At 51.0% G+C, this 22,472-nt stretch overlaps 1 protein-coding gene across 2 annotated transcripts in view; it reads left to right on the forward strand.

The window, feature by feature from the left end:
- The first annotated feature begins 20,487 nt into the window (after positions 1-20,487).
- Positions 20,488-22,472, forward strand: part of CDH3 (cadherin 3) — a 46,863-nt gene continuing 44,878 nt past the window's right edge. For both annotated transcript variants that reach the window (XM_008257527.5, XM_017342321.4), the window contains exons 1-2: positions 20,488-20,671; positions 20,878-20,998. In XM_008257527.5, the coding sequence (XP_008255749.3) occupies positions 20,627-20,671; positions 20,878-20,998 (166 nt within the window). In that variant the 5' untranslated portion in view covers positions 20,488-20,626. The remainder of the gene's footprint in view (positions 20,672-20,877; positions 20,999-22,472) is intronic.

Consider the following 22,472-nt stretch of genomic DNA (forward strand, 5'->3'; position numbering starts at 1 on the left):
TCACTATAGTCACCCTACTGAATAATATGTATTTCTTCTATGTAACCGTAACTTAGTACTGGTTAATCCACCTTTTCCCATTCCTCTCTTGGCCCTGGTAACCGAGATGTTGTTCTTTTCTTCCCACTTCCCCTCCCAGACTTCTGTTTTAGTCTAATTACAGTGGTCCGGGATCCTTCCTTTTTTGCAGCTGGGGGAGCTGACCTCAGGGGCAGCCCTCACACCTGTCTGTCGGCAGGGGGGCCAGTAGGTGTGCACGCTGTGCACGTAGCACCTGGCCCTGAGTCATCCAGGCGCTGGGGGTCCACCCAGGCCTGCAGGTGGCTGTGTTCCTGCCCAGGCCTCAGATCTCAGGCTTTGATCCTCAGCATACTTGAAGAACATCAACTCATTAGTTTCACCCACGTGACTCAAAGGGGCTTCCCCATCCTGTAATGCAGGGGGATCGACAGCTGAGGTTAACTGAAGGTGTTAGGGAAGAAGGCAGCCACAGAGGCACTTGCCAGGGGCAATTTCCTACTGTAGCAGGTGTGGAATGGAGGATGCTTTAAATTTTTAAAGACTTTTGCTGGTGATGTTTTGTCCTGTTGTCTGTTCTATCAAGGAGGACAGATGAACTGGCTTTAGTGTACTTAACTATTGTGTACAAAGGTGTGAAAGCCAGGGCTGCCTTAAGGACCTACAGAAAAAAGAAAAAAAAAAAAAAAAACAGGTTGGTGAGGGGCAGGGGAAACTGGAGCCAGCAGCGCTGTTAGCACTGCGAGTAGAGTTATTGCCTTGTTTTTCTGTTTGAGAGCTTGTCTCTTCTCAGCCAGGCATCCAAAGGGAGACCCCCAGGTGGTTCTTTCTGGTTTTGATGGATAAGTTCTAGATCCAACTGAGGTGGGAGAAAAAAATAGAGCTCAGATAAGATTGAATTTTAGGGGGCTGGCACTGTGTCTCAGTGGGTTAATGCCCCGGCCTGAGGTGCCGACATCCCATATGGGCGCTGGTTCGAGACCCAGCTGCTCCACTTCCTGTCCAGCTCTCTGCTCTGGCCTGGGAAAGCAGCAGAGGATGGCCCAAGTTCTGGGACCCCTTCACCCGTGTGGGAAACCCAGAAGAAGCTCCTGCCTCCTGGATTCAGATCGGCACAGCTCCGGCCATTGCAGCCAATTGGGAAGTGAACCAGTGGATGGAAGACCTCTTTTTTTCTCTCTCTCTGCCTCTCCTTCTCTTTGTGTAGCTCTGACTGTCAAATAGATAAACCTTTAAAAAAGAAAAAAATTGATTTTAGTACAACTTTTTTCCCCCAGATTTATTTATTTACTTATTTGAAAGAGTTAGAGAGAGGGAGCAAGACAGAGAAAGAGATCTTCTATCTGCTGGTTCACTCCCAAAACGACCGCAACGACCGGGGCTGAGCCAGGCCTAAGCCAGGAGCTTTGTCTCCGTCTCCCACGTGGGTGCAGGGGCCCAAACACTCGGGCTGTCCTGCGCTGCTGTTCTCAAGCCATTAGCAGGGAGCTGCATCAGAAGTAGAGCAGCCAAAACAGGAACCAGCGCCCATTTGGAATGCCGTTGTTGCAGGCACCTGCTTTATCCACTACACCACAACACAGGCCCAAGACTGATTTTTTGACTCAGAAACAGCACAGCTTTTTGCAAAAAACTAATAGAAAATAAATATACAGATATGCCAAAAGAAGAAAGAAAAAACAAAATTACTTATAATTTTGCCACTTAAAAATGTAAGTTTTTTTGGTGCCAGTGTTGTGCTGTAGCTGGTTAAGCTGCCACATTCAATGCTGGCATCCCATACAGGAGAACCCATTTGAGATCCCACTGCTCCATTTCCAATCCAGCTCCCTGCTAATGTGTCTGGAAAAGCAGCAGAAGATGTCCCAAGTACTTGGGTCCCTGTCACCCATGTGGGAAACCTGGATGAAGGTCAAGGCTCCTAGATTCTACTTGACCCAGCTCTGGCCATTGTGGCCATTCAGGAAGTGAACCAGTAGATAGAAGATCTCTCTGTGTCTCTGTCTCTGTCTGTGTCTCTGTAACTCTTTCAAAATAAATAAAATTTTTTTTAAAGAGTCTAACATATTGAGTTCTGACCCAGTTAGAGAAGTCAGGAAAGACTTCCCTGAGGAAGTGTGAATTGAGCTTAGATTGAAGGATAAATGGAAATTAAATGAAAGATAAAAAAGATGCTTCAGGAAGAGGAAACGTGCAAAAGCACTGTGGCATAAAAGGCAATGCCACGTTCACAGGTAAGTGGAGGACCTGTGTGGCTGAAGAAGGGACAGACGCAGAAGAGACACGAGGCAGAGGCCAGGCCAGGCAGTCCTGGAAGCCTACATTACAGTTTGTATTTTGGGTAAAGGGCTGTGGGGTTTTGTTTTTCGTTTGTTTGTTTGTTTTTTGCAAGGAAAATATCCCATGTGAGTGCCGGTTCATGTCCTGGCTGCTCCTCTTCCAATCCAGCTCTCTGCTAATGGCCTAGGAGAGCAGTGGAGGATGGCTCAAGTGCTTGGGCCCATGCACCCAGGTGGGAGACCCAGAAGGGGCTCCAGGTTCCTGGCTTCGGATTGGCCCAGCTCCAGCCATTGTGGCAATTTTGAGAGTGAACCAGCAGATGGAAGGCCTTTCTCTCTGTTTCTCCCTCTCTCTGTCTATAGCTCTACCTCTCAAATAAATAAATAAAATCTTAAAAAATTTATACTAATAAGTTACAGAGACAGAGAGATCTTCCAATTGCTGTTCCCAAATGGCTTCAGCTGCGGCCATTTGGGGAGCGAACCAGTGGATGGAAGACTTTCTCTCTCTCTCTCTGCCTCTGCCTCTCTGTAACTCTGCCTTTCAAATAAATAAATAAATCTTTAAAAAAAAGACTGCCTAGGTAATAAAAAAATCATTTAAAAAGAAATAGAACAGCCAGAACTCGAACTAGTGCTGCAATGTGGGATGCTGGTGTAGCAAGCAGCTGTTTAACCTGCTGCACCATGACACCAGCCTCAACAAGTATTTATTAATACATATTTGCTTTGTCATATACCTGTCCAGCTAGTAATCATTTTGTCTATCCATTGATACATTTCTCTTCGCATAAAACAACACGCTGGGGGCCTGCACTGTGGTGTAGTGGGTTAAGCTGCAGCATGAAATGCTAGCATCCCAAACAGGCACCAGTTTGAGTCCCAGCTGCTCTACTTCCTTTAAAAAAAAAAAAAAAAGACTTATTTTATTTAATTTATTTGAAAGAGTTACAGAGAGAGGTAGAGACAGAGAGAGGTTTTCTATCCACTGGTTCACTCCCCAGATGGCTGCAATGGTCGGAGCTGCGGCGATCCGAAGCCAGGAGCCAGGAGCTTCTTCTGGGTCTCCCACGTAGGTACAGGGGCCCAAGGACTTGGGCCATCCTCCACTGCTTTCCCAGGCCATAGCAGAGAGGTGGATTGGAAGAGGAGTAGCCGGGACACGAACTGGCGCCCATATGGGATGCTGGTGCTTCAGGCCAGGGCTTTAATCCGCTGCACCATAGCACCAGCCCCCCAGCTGTTCTACTTCCAACCTGGCTCCCTGCTAATGTGCCTGGGAAAGCAATGAAAGATGGCCCAAGTGATTGGGCCACTGCACCCATGTGGGAGACCCAGAAGAAGCTCCTGGCTCCTGGCTCCTGGCTTCGGATCGGCCCAACTCCACCCATTGCAGCCATTTGGAGAGTGAACCAGTGGATAGAAGATCTTTCTCTTTGTGTGTGTGTGTGTCTCTGCCTTTCAAATAAATAAGTAAAATTTTTTATAAAAAAGATTTATTAATTTACTTCATATATATATATATATATATATATGGAGAGAGAGAAATAGAGAGAGAGATCTTCCATTTCTTCCATTGCTGGTTCACTCCCCAAATGGCCCCAGCATCTGGAGCTGGGCCTATCTGAAGGCAGGAGCCAGGAGCTTCCTCCAGGTCTCTCACATGGTGCAGAGCCTCAAGCACTTAGGAAATTCTCTGTTGCTTTCCCAGGTCACTAGCAGGGAGCTGAATCGGAAGTGGAGCAGCCGAGCCAGCGCCCATATGGGATGTCAGTGCCACAGGCAGAGACTTAACCTACTATACCACAGCACAGGCCCCTATATACATCTTTTCATAAAATTCTTCTACCATAGCATTTTACATGGCTGTTTCCTACTCCATCATTAAATGCTGTATTTTTTTTTAAAGATTGATTGATTGATTTGAAAGGCAGATCTACAGAGGCAGAGAGAGAGAGAGAGAGAGAGGTTCCATGTGCTGCTTCACTCCCCAAATGGCTGCAACAGCTGGAACTGGGCTGATCCAAAGCCAGGAGCCAGGAGCTTCTTTCAGGTCTCCCATGTGGGTGCAGGGGCCCAAGGACTGGTTCCACTGATTTCCCAGGCCATAGCAGAGAGCTAGATCAGAAGTGGAGCAGACAGGATTCGAACTGGTACCCATTTGGGATGCTGACACTGTGGGCAGAGGCTTTACCTGCTATGCCACAGCACTGGCCCCTAAATGCAGTCTTGACATAACACTTGAGTTCTTAAAGAAGAAATTTGATTGGGGTGTTGAAGGAGGCCCACTACATATCAACCAGTTTTGAAAGCTAAATTCAAAACCAGTGAGAAGACAAAGGGGTCAGCAGATGGAAACCATCTGTGCCTTACCTTCCAGTGTAGCCCTAACGGGACACCTTTCCCACGGAGGGAAGCATCAAGAGGAGGAAAGGTGATGGCCTTTGAGCTCGTGCCCACTCCAGGCCTAAGAAAAAGGTCAGTTTTCTGCCCCTGAAAAGTAGTAATCTATTGTTGAATCAAAATTTTATGATAATGGGCTGGCGCCACGGCTCACTAGGCTAATCCTCCGCCTTGCGGCGCCGGCACACCGGGTCCTAGTCCCGGTCGGGGTGCCGGATTCTGTCCCGGTTGCCCCTCTTCCAGGCCAGCTCTCTGCTGTGGCCAGGGAGTGCAGTGGAGGATGGCCCAAGTGCTTGGGCCCTGCACCCCATGGGAGACCAGGATAAGTACCTGGCTCCTGCCATCGGATCAGCGCGGTGCGCTGGCCACAGCGCACCGGCCGCGGCGGTCATTGGAGGGTGAACCAACGGCAAAGGAAGACCTTTCTCTCTGTCTCTCTCTCTCTCACTGTCCACTCTGCCTGTCAAAAAAATAAAAAAAAAATTATGATAATGGGTGGCCAACCCAGAGAGGTCAAGAAATTCCACCAGAAGCAAGTGCCAGTCTTTCACAGCACTCCAAACAAGACGCTTACAACACTTCCCTAAGTTGCTTTTTAATCCTCTCCATCCAAAGGAATTCTTGAAAACCTCTCTATCCATGGCTATCAGGGGAAACGGCATGGTCTGGCTTCTGAGGCATGGTTAAAGGGATGGGCTTTGAAACCAAACAGTCCTAAATTCAAATCTTACCTTTTGTCTGTGAGCTTGGTGAAGTCACTCAACCACTCTATGCCCCCAGTGGAAATAGCAGCAATGACTCACTTCATGGGGCTGATGATTCAATGATTATTTATTGAGCACTTACTATATCCCAGCAATATGCTAGGCACTAAGTGCAACCTAAAGAGCCAACTGTGCGTTCTATCCAGGCACAGGCTTGTTATATTTAAAGCCCGGAGCTGGCCTCCTTGCTGTCCCTTAGCTGAGATGGTAGTCACACTGGTGTATTCCTACATAAAAAGTCATCAGGCTCTACATTTAAGATTTATGCACTTAACTCAGAGCTAGTTATATCACCATTGAAAAAAGAAAACATTCGAAGAAGCATTTCTGAGTGTAGGCCTGGTATTAGGTGGTTTTAAGTCACATAGAGAAAGTTATTTCCAATTCTCTTTCAGTCCTTCAAGGAGAAAGTCTCACTTTGATATTAATGAACCTTTCATATCTAACACTTGATGACTTCCTTTTTTATATATAAGGAGCTGGTCCCACGCTCAGCTCCTGCCTCTGGCAACACCTAGTTAGGATTTAATGACAGTATTTCCTTTCCATTGTACTAGGTTTTAAATCAGTTACTTCCTATTTACAGCAAGTGGTCTTGCTTTCCCATTGGTATAGTAATATTATTTAAGTAAGTTAATAGAAGTTAACCTGTTTACATCAAAGGTGAGTTGATTTTTTAAAAAATTAAGCATGGAGTATAAGGATGAGGCAAAAATCAAGATGGTTCTTCAGTGACAGAAATTTGGAGAACATGAGTGTGGGGAGCAACTCGGACTAGACTAAGTTACTGGAATTAAGACTTATTCTATGCATCTGCTCTCCCACAATATGGCGCTGAGAAGGGAGTAAATAACTTCTACGCAGCTGCCTCTCGCCAACTTGAGTGATGACCTGCAGGAGCTGATCCTGCTCCTGATTGGAGGAGAGCAGCGTACTCGGCGTGTGGGTAGCAGAGTTGGGATTGGTGGAAGAGGACTATAAAGAAGGAGAGAGACAACATGCACCAGGAACACCTGAGGAACATCTGAGCAGCCCCCGAGAGAGCCGGCCGGCGGTGTGCCGCTCCCCCGCGGAAGTAGGGAAAGTGGCAGGGGGAACCGCCCTTCCACGGAGGTGGAAGGGATGGCAGCCAACCCGGGAAGAACCAGCAGCAAACCCGGGAAGGGCCGAGCAGACAAAAGAACAGCGCAGGGTCCTGTGTCGTTCCTCCGCAAAGAGGGGGAGCGACAATGAGTCTAGTAAGCACCATTTAAACAAGCAAGACTTCACTTGACCCCACACACCCCTGCAGCCATACCCCGTTGTGGACATAAATTGGACAGAGTTGTCCATACATTTACTCTTCTGTCTAATCCAGCCTGGTTGATTCTGCAGTGAAGCTGCTCTCCCAGTGACCGTGAGGAGCCAGATTCAGTGGATATTCCTCTGGGCACATCTTTCGTGGCCTCCCAGCGGCACTGGCTCCACTGACCACTTCCTTTTTTCTGAAACCCTATCCTGTGTTGACTTCAATCATCCACTCTTCCTTTTATCTCTCTAGTCCCTCCTCCAGCCAGTCTTAAATGCCTGAGAGCCTCAAGGCTAATCCAGTAGCTTTAAGTATCGATATATTGTGATACCTGCATTTGTATCTCCCATCCTGCCTAATCTCTTAGCACCAGAACCAAACACCCCAAGTCAGTTTACTCTGCACCTAGCTAGCATATAGCACCTCCTCCTTTGCAGTCCACTTGGAATTCCTGATTCTACCTGGATCTGACTCTGCCTCCATAAGTGGACCATCAGCTGTCGAAGCCCTGATAGGAAACAGCCTCAACTCCTTATTTCCTCGCCTCCAGAGCCAATCTGTGTACCCAAAGTCTGACCACCTCACCGCATTGCTTTTGCCACTAGCGTGGTCCAAACGAAGTCCATTGTTCCCTTGCCTGGACTCTGTTCCAGCCACCTGTCTTGTCCTTTACTTCCATCCCTCCTGCTCCCAATCAATTTTTTGCAGCAGCTGGAGGGGTTGTTATAGAATATAAATCAGGTCATATTATTCTTCCACTTAATATTCTTTGCTAGTTTCCTTTGCCAATGGAATGCAAGTTAGATCACTTGGTATAGCTAGAGTCTCATATGATATGGCTCTCTCTCTCTCTCTCTCTCTCTCTCTCTCTCTCTCTCTCCCCTTCAGCCGTACCTTTTGGTTTCTGGGTTCTAGAAGTTGTCTGTCTCAGGACCTTTACACCTGCTATCCACTCTGCCTGAAATACTCTTTCTCTCAGCTTTTTCAGTGGCTCCTTCTCAACCTTCAGGTCTTAGCTTCAGTGTCACCTTCTCAGAGCGCCTGCCTTCACCACTCCATCAGCAATGGGCTTCCCCAGTGACTGCTCATTATTTCATTTCCTTCTTACAACTTAAGACAGTCCATAGCTACCTTCTGTGTTTACCTCTCTACTCGCTTGTTATCATAAACCCAATGAAAGCAACGACCTTATCCATACGGCTCACCATGATATTCCCAGGGCCCCAAATAGCATCAGACACATAGAAGGCCCTCAGTAAATATGTGTTGGATGTGAAGAACAGAGAGGTGGGTGGGGACCAGCCCAGGCAGGACCTTACAAGCCCTGGATAGAGACAGAGAGGAAGCATTTAGGGATTTTAATCAGAGACAGACAGTGATCAAGAGGCTGACATTTGGCACAGCAGTTAAGACACTGCTTGGAACACCCACATCCCACATCAGGCTGCCTGGTTTGAGTCCAGCTCTACTTGTGATCCAGCTTCCTGCTAATGTGGACCCTGGGAAGGCTCAAGTACTTGAGTCCCTGCCACTCATATGAAAGATTTATATGGAGTTCCTGGTTCCTGTCTTCAGCTTGGCCTAGCCCTAGCTGTTGTGGGTATTTGGAGACTGAACCAGCAGGTGGAAAATCTCTCTATGTCTGTATCTGTCTCTGCCTTTCAAATAAATAAATAAATACTTTTTTTAAGAAGTGATCAGGGGGCCTGTGTTGTGTAGCAGGTTAAGCTGCCACCTGCAGTACCAGCATTCCATATGGACACTGGTTCTAGTCCCCTGGGTGTTCCACTTCTGATCCTGCTCCCTGCTGATGCACCTGGGAAAGCAGCAGAAGATGGCCCAGGTTCTTGGGCCCCTGCACTGACAGGGGAGACTTGGAGGAAGATCCTGGCTCCTGGCTTTGGCCTGGCCCAGCCCTGGCTGTGGCGGCCATCTGGCCATCTGGGGAGTGAACTAGTGATTGAAAATCAATCTCTCTCTCTCTTTCTCTCTCTCTTTCTCTTTCTCTCTTCCTCCCTCCCTCCCTCCTTCCTTCCCTCCTTCTCTCCCTCTCTTTCTGTGACTCTGCCTTTCAAATAAATAAATAAATCTTTTCTAAAAAAAGTGATCGGATTTGGTAGTTTTAAAAAAATCAGTCTTCCAGTAGTGGGGAGAACAGATTGGAGGGCTCTAGGAAAGCTATTCTGGTGGTCTGTGAGGAAGATGGTCAGAGTAAGTGAAATAACATGCGCAATGCCCTTAGAACTTAATGATATGGAATGAAAGGAAGCGATTATTAGCAACATAGCAGGCAAGCAAAGACTGCTTGAATTAATAGCTGAAGTTAGGAGTTCAACAGACAGAGAGATTTGTGTATTCCTTGGAGTCTTGGAGCCTCCAGAATTCCTTATCCTTATCAAGTTGCTTTGTTTATCCTGGTAGTTTATTTTGCATTAACATCTGCATTCTTTTGCCTGTGTTTTTCTCATCACTTCCGTCCTATCCACTAGGAGAGAATTTCATGGAGAGGGCTTGTAACTTCTCCTTAGTGGTGGGGCCTGGTGAGTCACCTATTCTCTCTCTGAACGCAGTTTTATCTTCTATAAAATGAGGACCCTGATATCTGTGCTGTCCCTTAAAAGGGTCAGTGAATAGCTGTACAGAAAATATTTTCAAAATGCAGGAAAAAGTCATTATTTCATTCAATAAATACTTTATTAAACACCTATTGTATGCCAGGTACTGTAGCTGATGCTGGAAATATAGCCAGGGCAGGGGCCAGACAAAATTCCAATCTTTGTAGCATTGGTATTATTACCAAAGTCATTCAGATCCTGGGCTTTTTGAATTTTGATTGTATTTCCTCAAATTGTCAGATTACCTTGGGCCCCTGTTTAAAAACTATAGGGTCTTGGCCCAACTACAGCCTTATTGAGTCAATAAGGGGAAGGGAGAGTGGAGGAAGGAGTAACAAGGCCTTTAAAGTTACTCAGAAATTTTGGAAAATAAGAGATTAAGTAGCTTAAACTTCCTCCCTTTTCCTTTTTTTTTTTTTTTTTTTTTTTTTTTTTTTTTGACAGGCAGAGTAGACAGAGAGAGAGAGACAGAGAGAAAGGTCTTCCTTTGCAGTTGGTTCACCCGCCTGTGGGGAGCAACCCGGACTAGACTAAGTTACTGGAATTAAGACTTATTCTATGCATCTGCTCTCCCACAATATGCCGCTGAGAAGGGAGAAACAGCTTCTACGCAGCTGCCTCCAGTTTAACCAATAAACTGTAGCAGAGTTGGGATTGGCGGAAGAGGACTATAAAGGAGGAGAGAGACAACATGCACCAGGAACATCTAAGGGGAACATCTAAGAGGAACACCTGTGCAGCCCCCGAGAGAGCCGGCCGGCGGTGTGCCACTCCCCCGCGGAAGTGGGGGAAGTGGCCAGGGGGAACCGCCCTTCCACGGAGGTGGAAGGGACGGCAGCCAACCCAGGAAGAACCAGCAGCAAACCCGGGCAGCAAACCCGGGGAGGGCCGAGCAGACGAAAGAACAGCGCAGGGTCCTGTGTCGTTCCTCCACGAAGACGGGGAGCGACACCGCCAATGGCCGCCACAGCCGGCACACCTTGCTGATCCGAAGCCAGGAGCCAGGTGCTTCTCCTGGTCTCCCATGCGGGTGCAGGGCCCAAGGACCTGGGCCATCCTCCACTGCCCTCCCGGGCCACAGCAGAGAGCTGGCCTGGAAGAGGGGCAACCGGGACAGAATCCGGCGCCCCGACCGGGACTAGAACCTGGGGTGCCGGCGCCGCAGGCAGAGGATTAGCCTAGTGAGCCACAGCGCCGGCCCCTCCCTTTTCCTTTTGCAAAGCACTGTGATCCTGAGTCCACAACTGTTCATGTACTGAACTCTCTAAACATTTCCAATAAAGAAGGGCTTCAGTTAGCTCCCAGGGAAAGCAGCTCCAAGCATCAGAACCAGCCATGTGACCTTGAACGAGAAAGTAGAGGTGAGCAGAGCAGAAAGTGCTGTCCTTGGCCTTGTTTGTGTCTGCCACCAAGCCTGCTGTGCCACCAGGGGCATGTCATACTCCTGATCTGAATCTCGGTGGCCTCATCACCAAGACATATCATCTCACGGAAGGGTGCTGAGCTGGCTGCATCAGAATCACCCAGGAAGCTTCAATCTCCAGATTCCTGCGTCTGATGCAATAGGACCAGGGCAGCATTCACTACCACCTCCAGTTTCTTTTCTTTTTTTTTTTTTTTTTAAGATTTATTCATTTATTCAAAAGGCAGAGTTACATAGAGAGAGAGAGGGAGATCGTCCATCTACAGGTTCACTCCCCAGATGGCCACAACAACCAGGACTAGGCCAGGCCAAAGCCAGGAGCCTGGAACTCCATCTGCGTCTCCCATGTGGGTGGTGGGAGCCCAGGCACTTGGGCCATCTTCTGCTGTTTTCCCAGGTGCATTAGAGGGAGTTGGATTGGAAGCAGAACCCATATGGGATGCCAGTGTTGCAGACTGTGCCACAATACTAGCGTCCCACCCCCTGGTTTTAATTAGCTTCCTGGGCAATCTTTTATATGCATCAGATTTAGAATCTCACTGTGCTTCAGGTTTCTCATCTGTGAAATGTAATCTTTCCTCTGATGGTAGAATCAAAACCATGAGCTAATTTACATAATGCACTTAGAAGAGTGTCTAGCATATATATACACTAAGTACTATGTACATTTTCACTGTTCTGTCAGTCAGGGTCCAATCAGGGAGTCAAAAACCACCACAAGTATTTAAACGCCAAGTCACAGAGAAGCTGAGAAGCTCAATGGGACAGTGATGCAACTACAGATTAGACAGCAGGAAGTCAGCAACCCCACAGCAAGAGGAAGAGAGGGCAAGGAGCCCAGAGCCTGGGTTCACCTGGCAGACCCACAGCAGGAGCTGCAGGTGCAGACATGACACAGCCACGGCCCGACACTGGTGAGGAGGGGAAGGCTCTGGCTTTTCCTCTCTCCCACCCTCCCGCCTCCCAACAGTGCCTCCCATTGGCTGAGCTCCGCAGGAAGTCATCTCTCAAGGGTGCCTGGGAAACAGTCTGCAGGGATCAGACATGGTCATCTTCATGGGTAGGATGACGAATGACCCAGGGGCAGATTCATGTGATTTTGTTATTATTTTTAAGGCCCGTTTTAGTCCTCAAGTTCTCAGTTTCCAGTCCTTAGCTGAGATTATGGCTGAGATTCAGGGCTTCGTAAGTGCTCATTGATTAATCAATTCCTTGCCCTCCACATGCACACATACATAAATGCTTGGCCTCTGATTTCTGGAAACTGACAGCTCAGCTCTTGGCAGAAACTCACCAGTGCCTAAGGCAGCCCTGCCCTGCCCAAGATTCAGGGAAAGGAAAGGTGTGCGGCTGAGGTCCCTTGGTGGGGCTAGGCGCCCTCAGCACCCCGGATGATTCAGAAGTGATAAATGGGAAGGGCTGACTAGTACCATCACCGGGCCCAAAGGGTCCCAGCAGGTTCAGGAACAGACACAGAGACGTGACATTGTGGCATCATTCGGGCAGAGCACTGGGTGGTGGGGCCAGAAAATGGGGCCTCACCTGGTTTTAAAGCTACTTCCTGGAAGACCAGAAAATGCTTACTTCTCTTTGGGACACGTCTCTGTAAGTGCACTCTGTGAGAGTGAAGCGCTGGGAATTTTACTACCAAAAATGGGCAGGAAAGCTCTTTCTAAATGTTTCTTGAAGGACCCAGAATTTAACCTTGGACCAAAGGCAAATATGTTTATTTTGAAAGGTTCTTAAGAGAAAGGATCAGATCTTGTGGAATTCTTTCACAGATATGCCAAAGATCTGTTCCCCAAATTCATTCTCCCAGCAAATATTTATGGATAGCAGGCTGGCAAGGTAAGTCAGGCAATGAGTTTTGGAGCGATGAGTAACAGAGCTACTTAGACTGTGGCTTTGCTTTGGCCCTGGCTGTGCGGCCTTGGACAGAGACTTAACCTCAGTTTCCTCATTCTTGAAACAGGCATAATATGAACTACCCAGTAGAGTCTGAAGAATATAATGAGCCATGCATGGTGCTGGCTTTGTGGTGCAGCAGGATAAGCCAGTGCCAGCTCCCCATATGAGTGCCAGTTAGAGTCCCTGCTGCTCCACTTCTTTTTTAAGATTTTTATTTGTTTGAAAGAGTTACAGAGAGAGAGAGAGAGAGAAATCTTCCATCTACTAGTTCACTCCCAAAATGGCCACAACAGCCAGGGCTGGGCCGGACTGAAGCCAGTATCTGGGAGCTTCTTCTGGGTCTACCATGTAGGTGACAGGGTCCCAGACACTTTCCCAGGCACATCAGCAGGTAGCTGGATTAAAAGCAGAGTAGCCGAGACTTGAACAGGTACCCACATGGGGTGCTGGTGCTGCAGGTAGCAGTTTTATCCACTACAACACAACACCAGCCCCTTGCTGCACTTCTGCTCCACCTCCCTGCTAATGCCCCTGGGAAAAGAGCAGATGATCTAAGCATTTGGGCCCCTGCTACCCATGTGGGAGACCCTGAGGGAGTTCTTGGCCCCTAGTTTTGGCCCAGCCCAGCTGGGCCATTGTGGCCATTTGGGTGGTGAACAAGCAGGTGGAAGATCCCTCTTTTTATCTGTAACTCTGCCTTTCAAATAAATTAATTAATTAAAAAAATTGCACCATGCATGAAAATACTCAGCACAGAGTATTCAGTTAGTATCCAAAAATGGAAGTATTTCATTTTATTATGATTTGTACAACACTTCATAAAACATTTGCCCTTCTAGGAGCTCACATCAGCTCTGCTCTGTGAGGTGAACAGGGAACCAACATTGATTTTGCTTCTGCCAGGCATGTGGCAAAGTGCCAGATGCTTAAAAGTTATTATCTTGTTGGTTTCATTCATTCCATAAATACTTGAGTATCTATTTTATGCCAGGCTCCTGTTTGCACAGAGCAGACAGCCGTGAACCAAAGAGACAAACATCCCCACCTCTCACAGAGGAGGCACTCAAAGGGGAGAGACAATATGGTCTAACGATCTCTTAGGTTTACTGTGTCCTCATGTGCTTCACAAATATTAACTCATAACCTATGGGAAAGATATTATTATACTGATCCTTTTTACAGATGGAAACACTGAAGCATAAGGGGGCTGAAAATCACTTCTCAAGGTCTGACAGCTAAGAAGAGCTGGATAGGATTCAGAGCCAGGCATTGTGACTCCAGAGCCCTTGCTTTTTAGTTATTACTCTACATTGCCTCGCAAAAACAGTTATATATGCCCCAGCGAATCAAAATGCAATCCATCGCCTGAAAAAACGCAAAGCAGGGGAAAGGGGGAAAGAGGGTGAGGAAGGGTACTGTCCACGCCTGGCAGTCGGGAGGGCTTCTCTGAGGAGCCACCTCTGAGCCGAGACCAGAGGAGGTGGGGAGAGGGGCAGGTGGGCGTCTGGGGGAAGGGTGATCCAGGGAGGAGCAAGTGCAAAGTCCGAGGCAGGCCCTTCCTGGAGGCCACAGGGAGGCCAGCATGGGCACGCAAGTGAGTTGGGAGCAAGTGGCGGAGATCAGTCAGAGGGTAAAAGGTGGCTGTGTGGTTCCCCGAGCCAGGAAGGCTGTGGGAGGAGCTGGTTCGTGGGGAAGGTCAGGACTTCCTTTTGGAGTAAGCTCATCATCACCCATCGAATAGGAATTGCTAGCTCCTGAGTTTTAAAGGGTGCTAGCAACTCACCGCAGGTCACCCGTGCAGTCATTTTCAGAGGCACAACTCAGACTCAGGTCTGTGGATTGCATATGGTTTTGTGGCAGAGGCCTTTGTCTTTAAATCAAAGTTGGGATTTTCATGATCTGTCTATAGATGAAAAATAATTCAAGACTGCTTAAGAGTAACTAAGGTTGAAATTCAGGAGCAGTATGCTAGAACTGGAAGCACAACCAGGATTCAAACCCAGGCACTGCAATACGGGATGTGGTCCTGACCACTGTGCCAAATGACCATCCTCACCCAATTTTAATCCCTGCACTGACACCAGGCGAGTTCCCTCTTCCCACCTCTCCCTTGTCTTTGCTTGCAGACACACGTGACGTGAAGGAAGGGGGACCCCAGACTGTGGGGCTGGCGGGAGGGAACACTCCTGCGCTGCTTCCCCCCACGCTGACCTCTCACTCTTGAGTGAGCGAGTCAAGCCCCACAGTTAGGACCCTGGAGACCCTCTCCAGGCCAGTTCTTTACAGGAATGTTTCTGGAAAACCCTAGGACAAAAAGGGAGAAGCAATTAGGTGGTCTTGGGGCTGGGCTGTTGTTGGTGACTGGGATCCCACTTCTTCCTTCCACCCACCTCCTGCTCCCTGGTAGTAGAATAACGCCAGGGGCGCTGTGACACAGCAGGGTGAGCTGCTGTCAATGCTGGCATCCCACATAGGCGCCAGTTGAGTCCCAGCTGCTGCACTTGCAATCCAGCTCCCTGCTAATGCACTGGGAAAGCAGTGGAAGATGGCCCTAGTGCTTGGGCCCCTGCACCCTCATGGGAGACCAGAGTTCCAGGCTTCTGGCTTTGTCCTGTCCCAGCCCCAACCATGTGGCCATTTGGGGAGTGAACCAGCAGATGGAAGATCTCTTTCTCTCTGTAACTCTGCCTTTCAAATAAAAATAAATAAATCTTAAAAAAAAAAGTCAATTCCATACCATGTTTATCATTTGGGAGTTCTATGAATCCAACTGGAAGTCCCAAGGTCAGAGACTGAGTTGAATCAAGATAGTCCCTTTAACATTTTGGAGGTAATTTTACTTAATTTACACTCAGTACACTCTTTCCTAGAGGAAACAGAACAGGGTAAGGAGAAACATTGGGAAGAACTGGACTCCACTCCCTTGTAAGCCCCAGTGTGAATACAGATTGTTTGCTCAGCTCTCAGCTTTTTGAACTGCCTACCTGGCCTCCCAGCTGTTTGTTTTATTTACCAATTTTCTGTCTTACATCAGAACCCTTTTTTGCACGGAGACCAGAACCTGTTTCACCATCTCCACTAACAATACCACATCACCAAGGCTCTCTGGGCACGGGCTTCTAGCTCTGCAAGGCCAACCTGACCCCATGCAGGAGGCCATGACAATCAATGAAGATAGCGTCTGAAAACTCAGCACCAAGACAGGCGGGCACCCAGAAGAAGCCCCAAGCAGGGAAGACTCCGCCTCCCCCAGCTTCCTGCACCTGCTGCTGCACACCACGCCAGTGATGTCAGGGCGCTCACTGGAAGCGGCGGATGGGATTTTTCTTTACAGATCCCATGAATGTGCAGAGTCTGCTCTGCTCATGCCCTGCCCCTCACAGGGCCCTGGCCCCAGTGTGGCCCTCAGGCCACCCACAATCTGCCTGGCTGCTTGCCAAGCTCTGTTCTGCTGGTCAGAGTTGGGAGCCTGGGGGAAGTCACCAGCCCACTGCCCAGTACCTGAAACCTGAAAGCTGTGGTTTCCTCCCTGCGCTCCACTCCAGCATCTTACAAAATTACCAGGCAACTCTGGAGTGGCTCAGGATCCCGTTCTGCCATTCGTGGCAGTCCTTCAAACCAGCGGAACCTGGGTTCTTACCTATAACGATGGGCGGTGCTCCTGAGACTGGTTCTTGTGCCCACCGGGTTCCATTGTGCTCCCAAGGTTGGAGTCCCTGCATGCTGAGGGAGACCCACCCTCCGGGGAGCAAGGGGTCTAACGGCGGTAAGGGGGTTCGCTCTACCCCCCGTGCTAGGGGTCCCACACCTCTGGAGACAAAGGAGGTAGAAAACCCACCATCCAAACCCAAACAAGCCTCCAGGAAAATGTAGCAGGGTTTGTGTACCGAGATAAGACACCAAGGCCTTTTAACAGGAAATAGTCTTTTATTATGCCAGCATAAGGCTCAGGTAGAATTTCTTATCCAAAATCCTGAGCCCGGAACAAAGAAGTGTTTTCCCTTATATATGGTTTTAGCCTCTTTGTCTCCCTTATATGGTTACCTGCATACATTTGATTGGATATTCTAATGTTACATGGCAGCCACAGGATTGATAAAATACTGCACATGGGAACATAGTTACTGAAGTTTTTTTTCCACATACATACTAAGCCGTCTGCTGTCTGGCAAGGGTTAACACGTTGCTCCGTACTAATGAGCAGAACCTGAAATGGTTACATATAAGCAGATAGGGACTACAGTTGAAGCATTCTTGGGCAAGCAGATAACAACCACATTTCATTCCCAGGACAGATACCTTCCTGACCTTGGGAAGGTCTCTTCTACAACTTAGATCATGTCAGTTAGAAACAAGTTTAATTAAAAGACAAAGACCTGGGACTGGCATTGTGGTGTAGCAGGCAGGTAAAGCTGCCACCTACACTGCCCCGCATCCCTTATGAGCGCCAGTTCAAGTCCCTGCTGCTCCACTTCCGATCCAGCTCTCTGCTGTGACCTGGGAAAGCCGTAGAAGATGGTCTGTGGGGAGCAATCCGGACTAGACTGAGTTACTCGAATTAGGACTTATTCTATGCATCTGCTCTCCCACAATATGGCGCTGGGAGAGAAGAAAACAGCTTCTACGCAGCTGCCTCCAGTTCAGCCAATAAACTGTAGGACTTGCTCCTGATTGGAGAGCAGCATACTTGGCGTGTGGGCAGCCGAGTTAGGATTGGCGGAGGAGGACTATAAAGGAGGAGAGAGACGGCATGCACGAGGAACATCTATGGGGAACATCTAAGGGAACCCGTGCAGCCCCCGAAAGAGCCGGCCGGCGGTGTGCCGCTCCCCTGCGGAAGTGGGGAATGCGGCCAGGGGGAACTGCCCTTCCACGGAGGTGGAAGGGATAGTAGCCAACCCGGGAAGAACCAGCAGCAAACCCGGGGAGGGCCGAGCAGACGAAAGAACAGCGCAGGGTCCTGTGTTGCTCCTCCACGAAGAGGGGGAGCGACGATGGTCCACGTCCTTGGGCCCCTGCACCCACGTGGGAGACCTGGAAGAAGCTCCTGGCTCCTGGCTGCGGATCTGCACAACTCCAGCTGTTGCAGCCTTTTGGGAGAGAGAACCAGCAGATGGAGGATCTCTCTGTGCCTTTACTTCTCTGTAACTCTACCTTTCAAATAAATTAATAAATCTTAAAAAAAAAAAAAAAAAGACAAAGACCTCTCCATGCAGGAGCCAAGAACCTCTTTTCTGCATGTTTATAACGTCATTCTCGGGCCATACTCAATTATCAACTCAAAAATTAGCCTGCTATAGATTTATTGAATTTTGAGCCTCGCCTGCGGTTGCCTTGGCAGAGCCAGACCAAATGATTTCACAGACCTTATACTGCCCATGGGCCTGCGTGGGCTGGATTCTGTTTCCTGCCAGACCGGACTTGAAGCATCTTCCGGCCGACGTTCCCACCCCGCCTCCCGTCCGGTGGATCTGCACTTCCACGGCGTCCTTGCTCTTGCCCACAGCACGCATCGCCGACTGACAGAGCCTCCTTACTTCTATGTTGGCTTTCCCCTGCCCTCCACACTGTTTCTAGAAGTTGAAAGGTGCAGGTGCAGGGATGTCTCTGTTCTGTTCCCTCTTAAATCTGCAGCGCAAGGCCCATCGCGGGCTACCAGCAAATATTTGTCCAACGAATGAATGAACGAACGACGGACCAGGGGAGCTATGGAGAAGGCAGCGTGCGGTCCAAGTGGCCGGCAGAGGAGCTGACACTCAGTCCTGCGCTGCTCGCTCCGCCCCCGCCCGGAATGCTGAGTGCTCGGGAAACAGGCGGAAATGAGCGCGCTCAACAGCCCTCCAGTCGAGTGTTTACTTAATTAGGGCCTGCATCCCGAGGCTCCGTTTTTGTTTAACTGTCCGCCTAATGGCTCCGTCTGGCTCTAGGCTCGGGCGGGCGCGGGGGGAACCCGCGAGGCGAGGATAGGCCCGGCCACCCCGGGCGGTCTGGGGCCTGTGCCAGGGCTCAGCGCCTGTGCGCGGGCATCTAACTTCTCCTTGGGGTCCGGCCCCTTGCGGGAGAGCCGGGCGAGGGAGGCGAGCAGCTGGGCGAGCTGCCCTGGGCTTTCTCGCTACGTGGTGTCCACCCCCACCCCCAGCTCTGGGACCACCCGCTGGAGAACGAGCGCTCCCCAGAAGACAGATGCCGGTTGCTCGCTTTACTCTCAGCCGTGAAATTGAAGGATTACAACGCTTCTCATTCTTAGCTGGGGAATGTGGCGGTGCTAGACCGGAGAGAGGAGGCCAAATGAGCCAGATCCTAGGTTAGAACACCAGGCCGCATGCGGGCCCTTGCTCCGCCAGGTGCCAAGCTCAGCATTTTTCAGGCGCTAATTTACTCCCCCATCCTCTCCTTGCGTCAACGCATCTTATCCTAGTAGCACTGTAGCCCCTTTTGACAGACTCAGAACTGAGCCCAAAGGGATCCCTGCACTTGCCAGGTTTGAACCGAGGCTGTGCCGGCCCCGAGTAGGTGCTAAGCTTGGGAAAGATTCCCACTGTGGCAGCACACGCCGCCACCCCCCACCCCCCACCCCTACCCCCACCCCCACCCCCACCCCCACCCCCACGTCGTAGCCACAGGCCTGGGAGGAGGAGTAAGTAACCAGGCCAGACTGAAGGCCTAAGAATCTCTCACTGAAGACACCAGTGTGCCCCCCATGCCCCTAAATCTTATCTAGGGGTGGGGGAGGGAGAGGGAAGAGGAGGTGCATCCTGGGGTTCTCAAGGTAACAGGGTGAACAAGGGGCTGGGGACCCAGGGGGTGGGAACAGAGCTCAGCCCAGGGCTGGAGCCATGGCTCCAGTGTCAGGGCCGTTTCTAAGCCCAGGTCTCTCTGGTGTATTACAAGCGGATGCTGTCTCCGTCCTGTTTTTCAAATAAAATGAAAATAAGTTAATTTCTTAAAAATTGAAAGAGGAAAGCCTGGCTTGGTGGAATGAGAGGAAGGCAAGGCAGGAATCCCAGTTACGGGTTCGTCTCCCAGGAAGGACACAGCAGAGCTGTTCCCCAGGGGGACTCCCGGAAGGCTGCTTACTTAGATTATATACGGTACCTCAGGCCAGCAAAAACAGCCGCGGCTTTAACACTGCTTTTATTTACATTTTACAACAGGTTTGAGAACGTGTTCATTATTTATTTGGGGGCGGGAGTGGTGGAGATTATGGGGCTGATAACCATAAACTCTGCCCCTCACCCTTTGGCACCACTGCGGCTCCAAACCCTTTACTCCCAGGCTCCGTCTGTTCGCTGTGGAACGGAAGTAACGGCTCTCCAGCGAGTTGTGTCAGGTTCTGCAGCGCGGTCCCCCGGGCCCTCACTGCCAGGTTGCAACCCCAGGTACTCCGCGCGGGCTGGCAGGCGGGGTGGAGCGAGGCCCGGGCAGCGCCCGCTGCAGCCGGGGGTGCGGGGCGGGGGCACGCCCAGCCTCCATCCCAGCTCTGGCTAACGGGCGCCTCGGGGGAGACGAATGGGGAACCTCTGGTTTCAGGCGGCTTCAGATACTTGCGCCTCCACTTTTTCCTCGCGGTAGCCGCAAGGCAAGGAAACATTCCTTGAGCTTCGGAGGCGTGGGAGTGAAGCGGTCTCGAACCCAGAACCTGAGAGACGGGCTGAGTCTCCTGCCTGAAGCAACTCCAGAAGTGCCAGGGGAAGCGAGGAGGGCACCGGGGAGGGCAGCGGCGGCTCGGAGGTGCGGGACCACGCCGGCCGCGGCCCCACCTGCGAGAGGGCGGGGCCTTGTGGCTCTGGACCAATCAGCACCCACCTGAGCTCACCTGGCCTCCTCCCGCTGGCCCGGGAGAGCTGCGCGGCTCAGAGGGGCCCCCAAACCTCAGCGCTGCACCGCCCCGCCGTCGCAGCAGCCCTGTCACCCCTCGCTGTCCAGCCATGGGGCTCGCAGGTGGACCTCTCGCGACCCTCCTTCTCCTCCAGGTAAAACCCCGCCGGGCCTTTGCCCGGGACAGGGCTGCTCCCCGGAAAACGGGCGGGGTCAGCACGCGGCGGTGGCGTCGGGAAGAGCGCGGGGCTGTGCTCCTTGGGACCAGCGGATGCCCGGGGCCCCCGGGACGACTCCCCGGGGTGGGTGTGCAGAGCTGGGCACGCTGGTCTCAGCGTCCCGCTTCCCACTCTGCCCTTAGGCGCAGATTTGCTGGCTGCGGTGCGCAGCCTCTGAGCCGTGCCGGGCGGGCTTCGGGGAGGCTGAAGTGACCTTGGAGGCAGGAGGCGCGGAGCTGAAGCCAGGCCAGGCGGTGGAGAAAGGTAAGACCCTCCAGGAGCCGTCCCAGGTGGAGCCCCGAGGTGGGGATAACACGCGGTGCGCTCCTTGTGGCCCGCGCGAGAGTGTCCAGGCGAGGAAGGCGGGGGTGGGGGGCGCTTCTGGCTCCACTTCGGATCTCTGGGAGAGGCAGACAGGATCTCGGCGCGGGGGATGGTCGGACAGCATAGCGCCCCTCCTTGCCCCCCAGCCGCTGCTTACCTTGACCCCTGAGCGCGGGGCGGCTGAGCCCCTCACCCAGCCTCGACGTGGGAAGCTCTCCCCCTTCGGCCCCAGCGAAGGAATGCGCCGTCCACATTCCTCCCCCAACCCCCGCGCAGGTGTGGGGATGAGCCGTGCCCGGAGCAGCCCCCTGCGCCCCTCTCGGGCCCCCTTTGTGAACCGTGCTTTGTGTCTCCGACTTACAGAACGGGTCTGTTTCTCTTCTCCGCGCTCCCCTCCCCCGCCCCCCTTCTCCCCGGGCAGCTGGAATGCACTCTTAACCCTGCCCTTCCCGGAGGCCCTGCGCCCCTGCAGCCTGCCGGCAAACCGGGCCTGGCACACCTGGGCAGGGACCATCACGAAGGGTGGACACCGCATCCCCCTCACCCCACGCCGCGTCCTGGGGCTGAGAAGCTAGGTCACTGGGGATGGGGGTGGGGGTGCCCCAAGCCAGCAGGCCTGCTGGAGGGGGGTGGATGGGAGATCAAAGCACATTTTTGATCTTCCAGTTACTTGTCCTCAAGTTCAAAAAACTTGAGAGCTGGGGTCACATTTTTGCGGGAAACCAGTGTATTGTGAGATCCTGGCAACTGCTCCTGATGGGGGGCTCTTTTCCTGCTGTGGAGAGGACTTTTGGGGTTCCCCCAGGGGATCAAACCCCAGTTCTTAAACAGGGGTGGAAGGCAGAATCCAAGGGTGGAGCTCCAGAGGGTGCGGAATTGTGAAATTGTTTGAGAACCTGGGTGTGCATCTTTCTGGGGGAGGGGATCTATAGCTTACCTGGCTTTCAGAGCCCTGCCGCCATCCACACGCCCCTCACCCTGCAGCTCCAGTGTGGAGGTGTCAGTTCCTAAGGGGCAGAACCACTCTCCTTTGTTTCTCAAAGAGGATTGGGCGCCTGGAGTCCATGTGAGCCTTTTTAAAAAATTCTTTTCCCAAATAACTCTGCAGATTGACGAAACAATTAACACCCAGGCTAGGCCAGCCTCCCTCAACCTCAGGCTGTGGGGAGCCCAGGAGAGGCATTAAGAGGCCGTGCCTCATAAACTTTAAATTCTTGCACATGGGTTTATTACTGGCTGGCTAACAAACTTGCAACGGAGCCAACCTGTGAAAATGTTAACTTGGGCAGAGCCCCAAATCCAATTCCGGCTCCCTGAGGAAGCTTTATTGCTAACCAGACCCCTGCAAGATCTGCGTGTGCACACACACACACACACACACACACCCATTGTCAAGTTCTCTACTGTAGTCCTG

The sequence above is a fragment of the Oryctolagus cuniculus genome, chromosome 18 (genome assembly GCF_051225735.1).
Source record: "Oryctolagus cuniculus isolate XC-2025 breed Fujian yellow rabbit chromosome 18, ASM5122573v1, whole genome shotgun sequence".
In the NCBI taxonomy this organism is placed as follows: domain Eukaryota; kingdom Metazoa; phylum Chordata; class Mammalia; order Lagomorpha; family Leporidae; genus Oryctolagus; species Oryctolagus cuniculus.